Source organism: Schistosoma mansoni, chromosome W (assembly GCF_000237925.1).
Source record: "Schistosoma mansoni strain Puerto Rico chromosome W, complete genome".
Classification (NCBI taxonomy): domain Eukaryota; kingdom Metazoa; phylum Platyhelminthes; class Trematoda; order Strigeidida; family Schistosomatidae; genus Schistosoma; species Schistosoma mansoni.
Window position 1 is genome coordinate 35732875 of NC_031502.1, and position 19653 is coordinate 35752527.

The following is a 19653-nucleotide window of genomic DNA, read 5'->3' on the forward strand; positions in this document are numbered from 1 at the left end:
TGATGATCAAAAGCTGTCTTGAGGAACAACGTAGAACGTTTATACATAAGATATAACTTTCGAAGCACTCAGCTTATAATTATCATTACTGGTGCACCAAATTTTCTAATAAACTATATCTGGTTTCGTTCTACAAACTTTTACTTCTTGTTTAGTAGTTTTCTAATTAAAAGTTGATAACAATAGTCTGAGAAATCGGATTAGTATTGATTGATCTGTTAACTGTGGTCCACTCTAATGGTTATGATATATATTATTCTGTTATAAGTCTATTAATGTTAACTTTACGGTGGTATGATGGCTCAATTGTTATCCCTATCTACATTTCAAATATGAAATAAATATGGCAATTTCCCAAGCAGTGTTAGACAAAGAGCCGCGACATATATAGTAATTAATTTTAAATGATCATATGAATTCCAAGGTTTTTCAGTATTTACTTAAGGTATTAAAAATCATTGTTACAACTGATGTTTACTGATTCCATTTAACAATCTAATATTTAAAAGAAACATATTTAAGTAACATCATTCTTCTTGATCATTTCCACACTACTGAATTCTTTTTTAAATACCATGTTGTCTTTCAGTATAAAATTCCGAAGGTACTCCAATCGTATTAAGTAAAACTTTCATAGAATTAATTAAAAACTGCTCTTAATTAGACCATAATTAGAAATTACTGAAGCTCTGGCCATTCATTCTGTCTCGATATAGGACACCTCAATAGTGAGCATCTACTACCCCACAATAGGGAATTGAACCTTGGAAATTCGGTCTCACGCTCGAATCCCTGAGCTCTAGATCACTGAGCAGGAATTCAGGGGTGTAAATGTCTAACTGCAATCTATTAATTATATTGCTCGATCAATTTAATTGGCTAAGGTGAATTACTAATGAACTCTACTAGTCAGGGCTTTTCACTAATCCTCTCGGAATTGTATCTAGAAGTTAAACATCAGAAAGCACAGGATTACTGTTAGTATAGGAGTTTTATGTAGATTGGTAAAATTTTCATAATATGGTTGGGATTAGACATGTACACCATTGAATTCCAGCTTAGCTCTCTAGAGGTTACTTGTGGGATCAATTCATGATTATGAGATAACAGATGCTTACTATTGGCGAGTCCTATATCAAGACAGAACAGTTGTTCAGAGCTTCTATAGTATCCAATAGTGACCATGCTAAGATCGATTTTTTATCTGATTCTCAAAAAAACAACTGTAATGATAAGTTAAATACAAATAAGTACTGGATAAAAAACTAATTTAACATTTATTACAGTCATAAAGTAATTAAATGAACAATAACTTCTATATAAAGTAAATATTGATGGAGTTACTAATTTAAGTGATCAAATAATCACAATTAAGGTTTAAAAATGTGACTCAATTAATGTTATACATTTATCATTTTCATTGTAAACTACAAATTTCCACTACTATTTCAGTGTTTACCACACATTATTTCACTTAACAAAAAAATAAAAGTCTACAGTATAAATAATATTACTAATATATATGTAAAAATTATATTTGAAATAATCTCAGTGATTGAAATTTAAACAATTCCAACGTTTCGTCCAGCTAATTTGTCTGGACTTCTTCAGGGTAAGAATCAAAATCATCAAAGATATAGTGTTTTTTTAACAATCATATCAAAATCTACACTACGTTAAACCAATCATATTTGGATGTTGAATTTTTATACAAAGGTTATTATGAGTCAATTATTTTATTTGAAACAAAATACTTGAACAAAGAGCTCAGCGTAGGCTGAAGAGTCACTCTAGTTATGAGTAATTATATTTATTGACTTACCTACACTTTCAGTAGTACGCACCATCGAAGAACGAAGAGGGTATGCTAAAGCAAAACTGAAGAGTTTCCATAAAGACCCCAACTTATTAATAAACAGTTATTAATTAGAAGTAATAGTTAATTCTAGACTACCTTCATTATGGACTGACTGTAAATGGATAATTATTGACAGCCAGAAATTATAAGACGATATTTTACATTGTGTTCGAGACCCCAGATACATGGTACACCTAGAACCCCCCCCCCTCACAGTCGAAATCATGTAATACGTTTTGTTCTTCCTTGTCCTCAGAAATGTTAAACTCCTCAGTGCTAAATAGAAAATAGAATGAGGGAAGTATGTGAGAAGCTTTGTCAAAAACATTAGTTTAGGCATAGAAAAAAAGCACATTTATCTGACCATAAGTGACTTAGATGTTGCAAAAACTTGTGGGATCATGTTAAAATTAATACAAATTTCGGTAATTTTCAATTAGGATAATGAAAGAATAATCTATCATTTCCCAGAATTCTCTTGAAAACTTCTAAAGAACAATGAATGGTCGAAGTATCCAGAAATTCTAACACCAAAATGTCTACATCACATCGTAAATACACTAATAGCTAGTTACTGAACCGAAGTCGAATAACCCATATTTTGTAATCTCAAGCAATTCATGACATAGACAATTATAGTTCAATGTCATTACTACGTTAAACCAACCATATTTGGATGTTACATTTTTGTAAACAGGATAATATGAGTCAGTTAAATAAGAATCAAGTGAAAAGTTCACAATATGGAATAAAATAAAAGAAGACTGGTTGAATTGTGTGTGTGCATGTATGTGTAAGAATGAGTTATTAATGAATGATATTCGGTTTCGATATGTTTCTACATGAAGTAAAAATAAAAGTTCCTCAAGAAAACTTTGATGAAAAATGGCTACCCAGACCGATTCATAGAGAAGAATATGAATAGAAGTAGCGTCGATAGGAATCCTAGTTATTCAGTCCCAAAGAAAAGCCTTTATATAAGTCTGGAATTTAAAGGTGATCGAACATCAGACATAATTAAAAATCGTTTAACAACAACGATTAAAAGGACATTTAACGCTGCTAAACTACGAATAACCTTCACTAGTAAGAACTTATTCTCTGTGTCCATAAAAGATAAGCTCCCGCGTTTGGTCGCCTCTATGTGCATCTACCAGTTCACCTGCTCTTGTGGAGCAAGGTACATCGGCCGTAGCCAACGCTCGCTTTCAACTCGGATACGAGAACATATACCAGTTTGGTTCTACAATGGTGGAAAGAAAGCAGTTCGTAGCTCCATACTTGAACACTTAATCGACTGTAATCATTCGACGAATCCACAGTCTGATTTTAAGGTTGTTTATATGATTCGTTCAAATCTACCAAGATTTCTTCGTATCAAACTCTTAAAAATAGCCGAAGCTCTTACCATCCATGAGCTCAAACCAGAACTATGCGTACAAAGGAAGTACGTTTTATCATTATCGTTACCATGGCCTTAATATTATTATTAGTATCATTCTATTATTATTATTATTATTACTCCATTCCCCCTTTACTTATGTTTTATATTCGCATTATTTTATTCATGAATACTCATCATATCATCTTAGTTATTTTACACCTCTATGACCTTTAATGACCTTTAATTATTGTAACCAAAACATTTTAATCATCTTATTCTATTCACTAAATCTATTGTTATTATTCGTATTACGTAATTTAGTGTTATAATCTTGGTTATTAGTGTTCACATTTCCTCACAGAATTAGTACTTTAACAAAACATTTTCATATATATATACGATTGTACAGCTTGATAATAAATTCGTTGAAAAGAGATCCCTTCGCTGAAATTCGTGTTTTTAATTTTAATGTTTAAATGGGAATTATATGCCAAAAATAAAAGTGCAAATCGTAAGTTGAAAAATTATTTCTGAATCATTGAGTTGCAATTAAAAAGGAGAAACATTAAGTACATAATTGTAATGTTAAACATAACTCATATTGATTTCAGTCGAAATACCGATTCATGTGAATAAAGAAAGGGTCCAATTACTTGTTGATGAATATTTGCCAAATGGTTGCTAGCTGAATACCATCCTTTCTGTTTAGGCTGTTCTTATTCGCCCATATATACAGCGCTTCTGTTGTCATTCTTTCTTTATTAGTGTTGAAACCTCTCTGAAGTGTTTTGGCTTCTTCATAATTAATCCTGTGTCCCGTTTCTAACGCATATAACGATACTGCAGACTTATTTTCAAGTTTCCTTATGTCAACCGAAGTTTTGTGAACATTTTTCAAACACTGTTTCTGTTCCTTTAACCTAACATTCAATTGTCTGGATGTTTCTCCAATGTAAGCTGCATTACAATCATGACAATTGATCTCATAGACAACATTTTGTTGTTCTTCCTTTGGTAACCTATCCTTAACTCTCACCATTGCCAACCTTGTAATGTCACATGTTACATGTTTGATTTTGATTATTACCCTGAAGAAGTCCAGACAAGTTAAGTGGACAAAACATTAGAATTATTTAAATTTCAATTACTGAGATTATTTCAAATATAATTTTCACATATAATGACTTCTCTACACTCTTGACGAATATTCGTATAAAAATATTACTAATAATTCAACTTTTACACTATTGTTTCCAAATAAGAATATTCTATATTCTATGTTTTCATTTGAACTAAATATTACATAATGTTTTATACACTACGAATCAATATGACTGTTTCTGATGTGTTCTAATAGATGTTCTAGTAGATATAATGAAATAATATGTGATTCAATCAACCAATAATTTATCGGTGAATAAATAGTTATAGGACGTCCACATAATTTATTTAAAATTCAATTAACTTTTAAGTGATAAATTTAAAGTGGATACTGTCTCCTTTAGCTCATGAAATATTTAAAGATTCAATTATATAAATATATAGTTTTTCCCTTAAAAACTACTAATTTATGTAAGTAGTATATAAGCTGAGTTATTGCAGTAAAAATTGTAATCCCGCTGTAAGCTATACAAACAAATCAATTGGCATAATGATTGATTACTTTTGAATGAACGAATCTATGTGTTGAGTTTCCAAAGATATTTATGTACGATAATTGCAAATAAATAAACCACTAATAGATAAACAATATCTATCAGTAAATGAACTTCTGAATGTTTCTTTTCTCACAAACATGTAAATTTTTCAAGCATGATGAATACGGTGTTATATTTGAATAAACTTGTGATATCTATTTCTCTTATTCTTTCTGGTTTTATAAACTTATACAAACTAAAGAGATCATCAATAAATACAATGTCGAATAAAGAAGCGTTGATCAGATTGTTTCATAAATTAGATGAAAGTGGGGATGGCATTATTTCATGTGATGAATTATACTCAGGATTGAGTAAAGCTGGGGTTTCCCCAACTATTATACAGGTAAGTAACAGTTTGATCTACATTGAGAATCTTCATTTATCAAAGAATGTTTGTTAATTTCAAGTCTCAGAAATAATTTATAAGTTTATATAAGTGCTGCAGAGAAAACAAGTCGCATCATACAACAGAATTATTTATTCACTATTTCACGTAAATATAAGTAATGAATTTATATTATTATTCACTCGACAGCTATTCAGTGAGTAACTCATATTAAATCATTTAATTATCACGTGTGTAGGACATGTCTGTTAGTTTATCATAGAAAGAGAATGAATAACAAATAATTATTCAAGTGAAACGCTGAATGTTGTGGATATAAGCAAGTATATTTGAAACCATAGCTGTGACGGTTACAACAATACTGGTTTACTGGTTGTTGTTACTTTCACATAATGTCTCAAACTATTGGTTATGAGAATCATGTGAACATCAAATCAAGCTATCGACATCTGTTTACGCGGCTCAGTGCAACAGTCAACCACTTCATGAATTCATGTCATATCTTGATTTGTCCAACCAGTTATCTATCTTCTAAGCTTGTCCGACACCAGACAACATCACTCACCTAGGTGCATAGTGGTTGTGTATATGCAACATATGTCCAAACTAACACACTCAATCAAGATATAATACTTCGTCAACCGATTCTATATCTTCAGTCAGCACATCATTCCACACTACAGCATTGCTTAACAGATGGTTCCATAATACGTGATCGATTCTTTGAAGAAACCGATTGTAGAATAGTAGTAGTCTATGATTATCAACTCTTAACGACAACCACGTTCTACACGCGTCAAGTAGCAAAGCCTAAAATAATACATAGAAAACTCATTTCTCGGTTGGTAGATGAACAGCTCACCCACAGCACAAGTGATGCAAATATCGAAAGCCAGTATTGATCTCTGAATACATGGTTTTCTGAGACACCAGTCAGTCATGACTGTTGAGACTTCAAAGTTAGGTGAAGTGGTCGACACACTCAACTACTTCACTTCCTATCACTAATTAGTTCGCTGAGGTAATATTTTTCATTGAGAGGGAGAGTAAGGCACATCTAACCTTGCTTCATTGTTGCTGAATGTGATCGGAAGACTCATTACCTCTCAGTGTTCATCAAATAGGATTACACCATTTGTGCCTCTTAAGTCAACATGTGAATCTCCCAGTAGATGATCAATATCTGAAAGGTCCTTTAGAGAATTTGTTTTATGAAGCTGAAGAAAAATGCATTATATGTACAACGTTTTCGATCATCACATATGGTCAAAAGCTTTGACGACAATTCACCACAAGTTCTATCTTAACAACTAGCTCTCGAGTAGAAAGTGGGTACAAGGTTGATGCACTTGTTTGGTATGGCTTTTGATGACAAGCACTACCACAGAATCTATCTATCATCAGAGTCAACTGATGCGGTATGTTCATGGAATAAAATTACACTCAGACGTCGAAATGTGTTCCTAGATTTATGTCTGAAATCTGTCTGAGCCTCAGTCAGTCTCTTTCATTTAGGATGAGATTGGTTACTAGAACAAAAAGAACCAGATACTACCATATCTAAGCATTTAGATGTTTGAAAGAGACTGAGAATTTCTATCGTGTTGTCCAATACGAGACTCAAAATTCAAGACCTTCAACATTTTGTTTAGAATGCAATTTCAAGACACAGAATATTATTTGGTAAACCATACTAGTTTATACCAGCTGAAGCACTCAAATCAGACATAGAATTAACTACAAAAATGCTTTACACACTATTGAGGAAGATGTGGAAGGACGAACAAGTGCCGATGGACTGAAAATAAGGATACCTCATCAAGTTACTAAAGAAAGAAGATCTGAGCATATGTGAGAAATACAGAGACATCACACCACCATCAGTACCAGGAAAGGTTTTCGACAGAGTGTTGCTGAACCGGATGAAAGATTTATTAAACTCACTACATCCAGATCAACAGCCCGGAGTCCGTAAAGATCGGTCATACACAGACCAAATAGCAACACGACGCATCATCATGGAACAATCAATTGAATGAAACTCGTCATTATACATCAACTACCTGGATTATAGGAAAGCATTAGACAGTGTGGATAGGTGAACGTTATAGAAACTTCTTCGACGCTATGAAGTTACTGAGAAAATATTCAACATCATCCGCAATTCACATGATGAACTTCACTGCAAAGTGGTGCATGAAGGACAGCTGACAGAGGCATTTCAAGTGGGGACCGGAGTCAGACAAGACTCCATATAGTCTCCTACCCTTTCTCTTTATTCTGTTGGTTTGACTGGATTATGAAGACCTCCATATCTCAGTCAAAGCACGGAATAAAATGAACAGGTTGGATGCAGTTAAAAAATTTGAACTTCGCAGATGACTCAGCCATTTTATCCTATGCATACCTGCAAATCCAGATGGAGAATGCTAGTGTAGCGGTTTACTCTGAATCAGTAGGCCTCAATATACACAAGAGAAAATCAAGATCGTCAAATACAACACGGATATCATCAACACAATCTCACTTGGTGGAGAAACTCCATAACAGGTGGAAACATTCACGTATCTGGGTAGCATCATAGATGAACAAAGAGAATCTGATGCAGATGTAAATGTAAGGTTCGGCAATTCAACGGTAACATTCCTACAATTGAAGAACACATTGAGCTCAAAACAATTGTCAGAAAATATCAAAGTCACAATCCTCAATACGAACGTCGAGACAGTCAGTTCTACTGTACTGAGCTGAAACGTAGAGAACTACTACAACCATCGCGAAGAATGTACAAGTATTTATAAATAGTTGTCTACGCAAAATACTCAACATTCACTGACCGGATAACATCACAATAGCCTTTTATGGGAGAGGATAAATCAGCTTCCATCTGAAGAGAAAATTAAGAAAAGACGTTGAAATTGGATAGGACATACATTGAGGAAATCACCAAACTACATCACGAAGCAAACCCAAACTTGGAATCATGAGGGGAATCAGAAAAGTGGAAGGCCAAAAAACACATTACGCCGGTAAATAGAAGCAGATATGAAATGGATGAATGTTAGGTGGAAAGAACTGGGAAGGATAGCTTGGGACAGTGGTGGGTGGAGAATGCTGGTGTGCGGCCTTTGCTCCTTCACTAGGGGTAACGGGCTTAAGTAAGCGTGTAAACTATATTAGTTAACATATGTGTCGTATAGTGATACAAGAATTGGTAACAGTAGGGCTAGTAGAAATATTAAGAGCTGATGAGGTGATTGGATTATGAACCAGAGGATCTCTTAGAGTAATAGAGGTATACTTTAAAGTATGGTGATATTTGATGTCTCCAAGTTCGACGTTTTCTGACCACTTAATCCAGCTGCAAGAAGACAAAATTTCTACAGATAGCAATATGTGAAGGAAACGCTCTAGCACTATCACATCCCAGTACAGTCAGCAGTGTGACTTTCCACTCAGAACTTTAGTTGCTGCATTTTTTTACTGTTCTCCAAACAACTTGCCCGGGATGACAGAACCCAATGAACAAATGTTTCAGCTAATATGCCACAACTGAATCATTATGGTATACAAGTGCTACCCTTTCCAACAAGGTAGAAGATATGGTCGGGTAGCATCTATGTATTAAACTTTGTAGGTCAATGTATTTAGTGGTACATTCGATCTACACATAAGCTGGTTTTCGAAATCAGAAGTATTCTTTTATGATTCATCGAAACAAATAAGAATCAGAGAGAAAGAATTGGAGCATAATTTGGAAGCATTTTTCACAGATTTCTGTAAAGCTTCTTCATAAAGGTGATTGATTGCTCAACTTTTGTTCACGCTTCGAGAACGTTTCCAGTATTTATATACGACTGTCAATGAGTTAAAAACTAATTCCTTCGTGATTCAATGCGATAGCACTGTCTTCAATCCTCCTACTCTACGGCTACACATTTTGTTCAGTTTTGGTGGGTTTATTAGTAGACAATGATAAAGTCCAAGACCAGGACAAAACAACTTTCCAATTCCCTTAGTTTTTAATGACTCGACCACTATAAAAACCATATTTGAGGATATATTTTTATTTTATAGCGACGTATGACGTTGCAAACATTGAAATATACTATAATAACCATTATCAATACAAATTTACCTTTATTTTGCTATTTGTAGAAATTGATGGATCGTTTGGATCTAAACGGTGATGGAAAGGTTACATTTTCGGAATATGAAACAGCAGTTGGAATCAATAATGAATAAACATGGAACTGTGTCTTGTTGATTTCATGTATCACTCAAATAACAATAGATATATACAGAAATGTTTCTAATGTTATTCGTTACATTATTTTCTTCATGAATTGTATGACATTCCTCTTATTTATTACGGCAGAAGATCTATCATTCGTCTACCCGGTTACGGAAAAGAACATCTTCATACTAGCTAAGAGATTTTTCAACAAATGAAATATGATTCAGTACATAAGTCTTTTCAACAACTCATTAAACTAAGTGTTGAATAAGATACAAGTCGCACATCACCTATTATTATATGAAATTCAGAAATGTTTACGTAGTATTTATATATTTATATTTTATAAACGCCATATAATCTAGTTATATACTAAAGAATAGGTGAAACAACACCCTCAGGTTCTCAAAGTATGTAAGATGTATCATGGACACATTATCCTTCGTTTGCGTAATTAGTAGCACATAAGACACATAAAGGATATAGACGCATCTTAATGCAAGTTTTTAAGAAGCAACATACTTTCGCTTAGGGATTCTTGACAATAGTTTCTGACAAAACTATTAAGTAGGACGACAAAAGCTAAAGAGACAACTTATCACAAACAAGGCCATTACAATGAATAGACTTAACAATTGCAAACTAACGGGAAAGATCACTTCTACAAGAAGATCACTCTGACACTATTGTCTATAACAGCATTAAAGACGTGGCAATTCAACTATTTAACACAACACCAACAGAAGTGTCTAACTGAGTTGCAAATCATCTTCACCATTTCAACGTTATGTTAAATATGTTAGTATTTTAGTAGGCTCATAGAAACAAATTATTTAGTTTTTTAAGATTTCAGTATTCCGTTTATATAAACAAAGAAAACGTTAAATTCTTTAGAATAATAGTCATCATAATTAGACCTTTATTTCTTTGGCTAAATGATGCATTTTTCTTATTTTTAATAAAAAAAATTATAAATATGAGGAGATATTGATTTCTTGTATAAAATTAATGCTTCGTTTTATATATTAAAACAGAAGTTGATAATTATAAGCAAAGATGGATAGTGACTAGCAGTGGAATTCAGGGCACGCGTTTCGTCCTATTCGAGACTCGTCAGCTGGATGTACCTGCATCTCAGAAGTAATGTTCACTCTGGGACTCGAACTCATAATTATTTTATCTGGTGAGACGTTGTGATCTGTTAAAGTATCTTTCCGGATCAGAATTTTATATTATAGCATAAAAGCATGTTTGTAATGTATATTTGTCGATATTTAATTACATTTTATTTGATTAAATTGTATGATTCTAGTATGTGAAAATGTAGCTATTCATTGGCTAAGATTGATAAATAATTCTTAATAACAATTTTTATCCTTAATCATAATGACTCCTAATGAACAGCATATTTTGTTGAAACTCTATACATAGTAACATGTCTACTTGCACTGATTTAAATACTATCTGATATAGATATAGATCTTTTAAAAGAGAAACAAAATCTATGTATTCAAGAGAACTTTAAGAGTAATTTAATTGTTAAAGCAAATACTTCTAATTCTTGTGTCTCTTAAACCATTCACTAAGTTAACAAACGCATTTTATTTACATTATTTGTATCTTGAATGTGGTCAAATGAACTAAGGATCGGTGGTTTAATTCTAGAGAAAAGTACAATCTGACGACTGATTGACTCAGTGATTTTTGCAAAACAGACAGAAGTTTTCTTTATAGAACGGTGTTTACAAAGTGTTTGTTTAGAAAACTATCAATAGGAACCAAGAACGTAGTTTTACACGAATATGAGTGAGTTATGAAACTCGATTCAAATTATTTAATCTATTATTGAAGGCTGTCCGTACAGTCAGAAACAGCGTTCGAGCTAATTGACTTTCAAATATGTATTTTTTCATTTCATAATGAGTCAAAGAATGAAAAGCTCAATCATAAATTTCTTCTTCATCTCAGTAATGGCAATAAAAATGAATAAGCAAAATTGGTTGTAAAGAAATATAAATATTTTTGAAGTAAGAAAAGAGGGTGAACAATTATATATTCTATGGCTATCCGTGAGTTAAACACGGGCGAAGCTTAGAATAATAAATTTTGTTAGTAATTGGATTGGTTTTCTGACTGTTGATCAGATATGCTACTAAAATGTGGTGTTAATTAGGTGTTACTTAATGAAGGGATGATAATGTATTGAATGTGACAGCATGTGCTCATAAAATACATCACCATGATGTTTACTCACCATACCTACATTACATCAACGCTGTTAAGTGATAATCTAGTTAGCTCTAATGACCACTTCGTTATCTTCCAAAATCGATATTAATTTAATGTTGTGGAGATTCAGAATATTCCTCGAAAAAAGCCCTGAAAAAGCTAGGAAGCATTTCATCCAGAAACATCAAGTAAGTAAGGATTCATGTGTCACATTTCTGATTAGATGATAGCCTTTCCTGTTACTATGTTTTGTAGCGTTCCAGAACTTTCCGGAAGTCCGAGGCCATCTGAAATGCTATAAATACCCTAGATTTTCTGCACATAAACTAATCTTGGAATAAAGCGTTTTTTCCACATTTTGCGCCCTTACTCTCGTATTCTAGTTGTTGTGTAGATCTAGCCTATGATTTAAAGAAGAGCTTGAGAAACCAATTCAAGGATTCGGCTAGAAGATTCATCAGTTAAGAAGTTTGAAAATACGTTCTGGTGTAAAATTTCTGAATAATTCAACTTGGTTGACAGTAATTATAAAATTGATGTAAAATATTAAATATTTTGAGTTTCGATGATTCGCCGAATGCGCAATCAGAATAGAAAGAATGTACTCACTGGAAATCTCTTAATATTTCCGAAAGAAAAGACCATATGAATATAACGCTAATGAATGCAGAAGCTACTCTAAAGAAAATTCGATGCAAAACCACAAATTTGAACATTTGCATGGTATCATCTTTTTCTAACTGTAGTTCTCTTACTTAATACTCACCACTTTCTGACTTTATGAAATATTTTTTCACTGTTTTGTATTTTGCTTCAATTCTTGAGTATTATATTTGAACTCATTGATTAAAGAAAAAATTACACTATTTTCGGATAATGCAATGAGAACATGAAGGTTATCATAATTATATGATGTATATACTAAATACATTTCGAACTATCTAATCACATGTATACTTGTTTAGACATTATTTATGAAGAAATAAAGACCAACCAGGCAAATTAAAAGGTAAGCAGAAAGAAAAATAATGATAAATTACACAGAAACGTTGTGAAAACCACACCGGATAAAATGTCAGTGTTACTAGGGTAGGTCCAGTTAAAAAAGGCAATGTACAGAAGAATGCCAAAGTATATCTCACAGAAAGTACAGGACTAGATTTGCTTGGTCTTGACTTCACAGAAATGTTACAGTTGGCTAACCAGCCAAATAATCATGTGTGTAGTCGGATGGGATCTGATTCACTCTCAAGGCTGATTGGTTCCCAGGAGAAACATGAAGAAGACCTACTGGTTGCCGCAGTAGAAGCTGAAGCTGAAGTTCAGGCTGTGTTAATAGATGCAATCTCTGGCTTGCCGATTACATTTGAAAATATTAAAGAAGCAAGCGAAAAAGATAATACCTTGAAAACTGTCCTCCATTTTCTACTCAATAAGTGGCCTTCAGGACGATTGCAAGGAGAGGTTTTTCAATACTTTCGTCGACGAGAATCTCTCACAGTTATCGATTCTTGTATCATGTTTGGCCACCGCATTGTTATCCCCAGCACTCTCCGACGACGAGTACTCAAACAGTTTCATATCGGGCACCCGTGAATGAGCAAAATGAAATCACTGGCACGAAGCTACGCGTACTGGCCTTCTGTGGACCAAGATATAGAACAATTGTGCCACAGCTGCGAATCATGTCTAGAAGCAGCAAAGAACCCAGCGATATTTGACAGAATATCGCCACCCAAGAAAACAGTAAAACCTGTACACGAGTATCAGACGAGCACCCGCAGCTTAAAGGTAGGTGAGAAAGTGCTTGTAAGGTGGTGTCAAGGCTGTCGAAAATGGGAACCAGGTGTCATAGAACGGCGTATCGGTATCCAGTACGGAGAAGGGACGGAAAGTGTATCAGACATATTAATCAGATTAGAAAGGATCATAGAACAGCAACAGTAGACACACAACTACCGTTCCAGATGCTGGTGGATAAAACGCAGAAAAGTACGATCGAAGGCCAGAACCAACGACTTGGAAAACGTAAAAGGGAAATCGCACAGCCGATAAGAGTGCTGAACAGAAAAAGGAGAGCGACAACAATGTTTCAAGTAGATCCAAAAAGAAATTCATACATCACAGACTTCAAAGAGGGGAGGTGTAAGGATGGCTCGTTGGTAAACTCTAGGAAGCTTTAAGAAGCCCAGGAAGAGCCGAAGGCATTCCATCCAATCACTACTAGGGGAATATTCTAAAATATCGACGTTTAGCTTCCCTATTGGATGGATAAGAATGACCCCCTATGTGCCTATTGGTTGTCTGAAATGATGATTTACTCTCAGCCAAGAACTATAAATACATGAGATTTCTGTAATATATTTTGACACTGTTTTGGGGAATAAAATTCCTACTTAATAGTCTTCTGTCTTCTCTCTTACGATGTTACGGGTTCGATCGTTCAAGTAATCTAGTAGTACGCGGCATAGCAAGAATCAAAGCTCTTGATATAACAATTAGCCTTTATTTTGCCTTGCCGTGCCCTTATGCTATTTGATTATAAATTCACCACTGTATTCGCTCACACACATATTCGCCTCTCTTCTTCACATTCGCTCGATGTGCATGTAGCTTTGTGATCCGTGCTATCCGCAAATAAACTGTAGTCGCGGCTTCTTATTGCCTTCTGATTTCAAACACCGTTGGAATTTATATAATAATGGTTATCAAGGTGACTGACTAACGAAGCTAAGCCATTACAAGCTTGGAATCCATAAGACCCACAAATATGTTTTTCACTCTGACTTAGCTTACCGACTTCAATGTTAGAATTTCCAGTTACGACTACTACATTTGAGACCCTGATTTCCTGAAAGGGGTTATGAAATTTCCTGTTTAACTCGTTTTCTACTCCATCATAGTCAGAAACGATGAAGATCGAACAGCTCTATATCTTTCTTACTCCATACTGTGATACTGGGACAGGGAACATAAATGACTGTCAATAGGCGTATTGTATTTCAATGGCTTTGGACCATATATGACAAATATGCTCGAATTACCTTATTAGATGTGCGAATTCATTTTAAAATACTAATATCCATAGGTTATGTAGGAATAAATAAGCTAGTAATTTCTATTATACAAAGTCATTAATCTACTGGAGTGAATGTTTTCATTTACACAAGTTTGAAATCTATAAATTTATTCATATATTTCTAAAGTTACGCTATCTTTCCTTGTGGGCCTTATAAATTTATCAGCATCTCTGATTTTATGGTTCTTACAAGTGAATTTTTATCTTACTTATGAATGCTTAGAGTAAAATACCTCTTATATACGTCAGTAAATAGCATTTGTTATTATGACATTATAAACTATGTACCAGTACTTCGAAATTCATCTTTACGATTCTTACAAGGATAAATTTCATATTTTGACAGATTTTTTTATCAGTTGGTTTCATGATCATTACTTCAAAAATTGTTTAACCCTATTAGTATTCCCAATGTTTAAACGTATTTATAGTTCATTTACCTGAATACTAAATGGTTCTATTTATTTATATAAACACATAAATATTGGTACAAAGGGGCACCAGATACACAAGTCACACAAGTCTCATTTAATTTGTGTGAGGGCTGTGATACTAGACGGGTGCCCAAACCGAAGGAGGGATGATTCTATTTAAAAAGTCAATATTCATTATAAAAAATAACATCCTTTGAATAGCTCTTTGAAAAGCTAGAAACAATTCAACAGACATTTTAAGCAAAGATGGATAGTGGCTAGTAGTGGAATCCAGGAAGCGCGTTTCGTCCTATTCGAGACTCGTCAACTAGATGTACCTGCATCTAAGAGGTGATGTTCACTCTGGGACTCGAACCCAGTAACTTTCGCTTCAAACGTCATCGCGTTATCCACTTAATTACTGAGTCCTGATAGCCACTTGCTTGTGCAATACTAAGTGAATTCAACAGATGTTATTTATTTCACAAAATCAATTTATTTATATTATTCAAGCATATAAAAAAATACATTAAATTGTTTCATTTTAACACTAAGCTACTACATTTGAATAAAAAGTGGTATATTTCAATGATCAATTTAATAATTTTGAAATAATAAATAAAATATCTTGTACAATACAATACGCTGTTGTATTCCAAACATACGTATTAAGAAAGGGATTCTATTTTACATAACTCCACGGTTTATAGCTTGTATATATTCTTGATATGTAATAATACCATCAGAATTTGAATCGAGCATTTCTATAATTTTCTGTAAAATAGTTTGAAGAATCCAGTTAGTGATATATATGTTTACATTTTGATAAAAGATTGAACTCATTAAACATGTAACAGAGATGTATTGACTGTGAATCAATAAAGATAATCTCTTGTCAAATATGAACATTTCAACATGGATATAGTTGTGCAAATATTTTGGATTATAATAATTCACCACAGGGTCTTTTCAGTAGTCTTGGTTCTACAAAAACGGATCTGCTATTAAAAGAACTCTTCGTGACACTGAGTGACGTGCGTTTCAGTTGTAGAATAAGAATTGGCAACTACCGTCGTTGAATTTCAGCTCGAATATAACAGTATTCAATAATGGTTTGTGAACAAATGTGAGGCTATCTTTCATGTTAAAGATAAGCAAATCCTTTTATTCTGATGAGTATTTTAATGTTACAACGAATTTTACTCCATGATCAAGCGTCAGTTTCTTAAGGTAATAATAAATATATTAATAACTTCATATATCTTACCAAGCCAATCAGACCAAATTATCAAATAATGTTTATAAAGGGTTAGGATTTTTACCAATGAATAATTGTAAAAAATATAAATGCTTGCTAAATAAGTCTAAATGGACTGAACTAAGGACTACATATATTATCTTCACAGTAGCTAAAATAAATTAACTATTCTCTGTTTGGTATCATTTGGAAAGTTCAATGAAGGTATTCAAACACAAATATGATAGCCATAAAAATAATCGCATAATTATAACTGTTTACATAAAAAACTGACTGTTACTACGTTCTCTGTAGCTCCTGATGATAGTAATCCTTTTCTTAGTTCTTCTAATGAAAGCACACCATCACCACTTGTATCTAGTCTAGTGAACAAATTCAATAATATTTGTTCATCAGACATTTTTTGTTTTATCTAACGAAAAAATAAAATAATTCATTAAAGAAAATAAATAGAAAGGACAGTTAGGATATGTGTATAAATTTATTACAAATTAAACCTAATTGTTTTGGCATTTTTGAAACGTGATCATCATTAGATACTGGATATGTAGAGTTCACCAATAGATAAGCTGTTTCTGGCTACCAAAGTATTCCGTAGGATAGATTCTTTATTTATTTAAAATTTTAGTACATACCAAATTATTGTTAAATCAATATGTGATCTTAAGTTTCCCATGGTTTTCAAGATTTAATATAGGAAGTATGAGAAAACACAAATAGTTTTTCTATCGCTAGCCCTAGAGTATGGCACCGACACAGATAAGTAATACCGTCATGGGGTATTATTATCACTGATTAGTTCAGAATGATCAAGGTTTTAAAATTCCGGTCTATTAGCTAAATCATTTCATATTCAAGTAAAATAATTGTAAACCGAATTCCTAATATAATTTTATTAAAAACAAATATGAAATTCAAATAATCATTACTTTTCAAAAGTATAAAACATACTGCTGAACACTATCTACATTGCTATAAAACATCAGTCATCAGTCATTTTTCGTTTGTGTCAATTTTTCTTAACTCAATAGGAGAGACTTTCAATGAGTTAAATAATATCACATAAATAACATTTTATTGACATAATTATAACTGACATCATCATGAATGTCTATACACTGTTAGTCGCATTGTATAAATGGAAAAAAGGACTACGTCAAGGTCGAAAATTATGTTTTTTTAAAACTATTTAAGTATCTTTTCTATTGTATATATTGAGTACAGTACAGCTAATTACAGTACATAAAATTGATGTATAATAATTAATAATTAGAAGGATAAGTAAATTATCAAGCTTAGAATAGTTTCAAAGTACTTACTCAATGTTGATAAACAATTGATAAGCCATATTTAACTTAATATCCTGTATGAATTTATAGTATTTCAACGACAAATCAACTACGTAATAGTAAGATGATCATTTCTGATTGGGTTTTTTTATCAAATTTTTATATTTTTTGTCAAAATAAATTAAATATAGTAATATCAACTTCAAAGTCTATAGATTAGAATCATCTATAATTCATAGACTTATTTTTTGTCCAAATGAACTGCCGTCTATCCTTTATTAATGAACAAATATATTTTCTGATAAAAATTCATACATTTGAAAGTATATGAAATATTATTTTGAAACTACGAGTCGTGCGAGATCGTTAATGAGTACTGTTGAGGAGTTTCATACTAGGACGAAACAGCCTTTCAGTATTTCCATGTTTTCAATGGTAGTCTAACATCGATCGATTCATGATTTCAATCAAAAAGATTTATATATATATACCCTTACAGAAGGATTAAATTCATAAATATAAACATATGAAAGTATTCAATGTAAAACTTTTGTTTGTAATAATCTCACTGACTGAAATTGAAATTTCATTTGTTACTAAAATTTATTTAAACTTAAATCGTTGAGATCATCTTCAATATAACAATTACATGTTTAATTTACTATTACCTTGGTACTAAATACATGCCAAACTGTTCTTTCAAATTTTGAGTTAATATTCATATAAATCATTTTAAAAAATATGAAATTATTTTGGCTATTGTATTTGCTTTACATTCTAAGGTAACAATCAGTTTAAGGAAATTGTTAGGTATGCTTAATGGAATTGTCATACTATATTTTTGATTTTTTTTGTAAGACCAAGATCTCTTTTGTTAAACGAATTCAAGTCGTGTTATTATAACAGTTACAAACCATTTGATTTATCCTTATACATCCTGTAATAGAATAGGTCATTAGTAAGCCAGAATTCATGAATGTAAGATGAAATACAAAGACAGGAAACAGACTCATTTTGAACACAGTCGTTGTAGTGCTTTCCTGGCTTCTGAAGACTTTCTAACGATTATTGGGCGCTCCTAACCCCTATACTCTTTAGTAGAATAAGAATGTATTTTTGGGTCTATCTACAATGTTATAACAGGTTCATTGTGACGCCCCATCTTTTTCTGTTATAATCATTCATCTGTAAACTTACCTGTTTCTTTGACTCGTGTAGTCGATTCAGATCGTTTGAAACATCTTCACGTATATACCAAACGGATATTTTATGGCAGTTTTCTGTGTTTATTATTCTTTTATCGTTACGGAACTGGTTTGCATGCCTCATCCAAGTTCCAAATGTCTACTATACTTTATGCGGTTAGTATATATATATATATGTTTCTGCCAACCCCACTGTTACCATTTCTTATATCACTATACGACACCTATGTTAACTAATATAGTTTACATACTTACTTCCGAATGTCACCCCTCGTCGAAGAGCATAGACCGCACACCAGCATTCGCCATCTAACTCTGTCCCAAACAATCCTTTCCAGTTCTTTCCAGTCAACATTCATCTTTTACAAATCTGCTTCCATTTCCAGACGTAGTGTGTTCTTTAGATTTCCGCTTTTCCACTTCTCCTCAGGATTCCTAGTTAGGGATTGGTGATTTCCTCAATATATGTCGATCCACTCCCAACATCTTTTCCTTATTTCCCCTTCAGATTGAAGCTGGTTTGCACTCTTCCATAGAAGGCTATTGCAGATGGTGTCCAGTCAATGAATGTTGAGTATTTTGCACAGACAACAATTTATAAATACCTTTAACTTCTTGACGATGGTTGTAGTAGTTCTCCTCGTCTCAACTCCAT

At 32.8% G+C, this 19653-nt stretch overlaps 2 protein-coding genes across 2 annotated transcripts; one reads left to right on the plus strand and one right to left on the minus strand.

The window, feature by feature from the left end:
- Positions 1 to 5159: 5159 nt before the first annotated feature.
- On the plus strand, positions 5160 to 9533 carry Smp_135970 (putative polcalcin Che a 3 (Calcium-binding pollen allergen Che a 3); the record flags this gene model as incomplete). The annotated part of the gene is made up of 2 exons (XM_018789514.1): positions 5160 to 5285; positions 9447 to 9533. 2 exons carry the CDS (start codon positions 5160 to 5162, stop codon positions 9531 to 9533), a joined length of 213 nt encoding a protein of 70 aa, XP_018654950.1.
- Positions 9534 to 15933: 6400 nt separating this feature from the next.
- Positions 15934 to 19122, minus strand: Smp_025390 (putative calcium-binding protein 2 (CaBP2); the record flags this gene model as incomplete). Its single annotated transcript, XM_018789515.1, has 3 exons — positions 15934 to 16020; positions 16779 to 16916; positions 18991 to 19122. The coding sequence occupies 3 exons, from the start codon at positions 19120 to 19122 to the stop codon at positions 15934 to 15936; spliced, it is 357 nt and encodes a 118-aa protein (XP_018654951.1).
- Between the last annotated feature and the right edge of the window lie 531 nt (positions 19123 to 19653).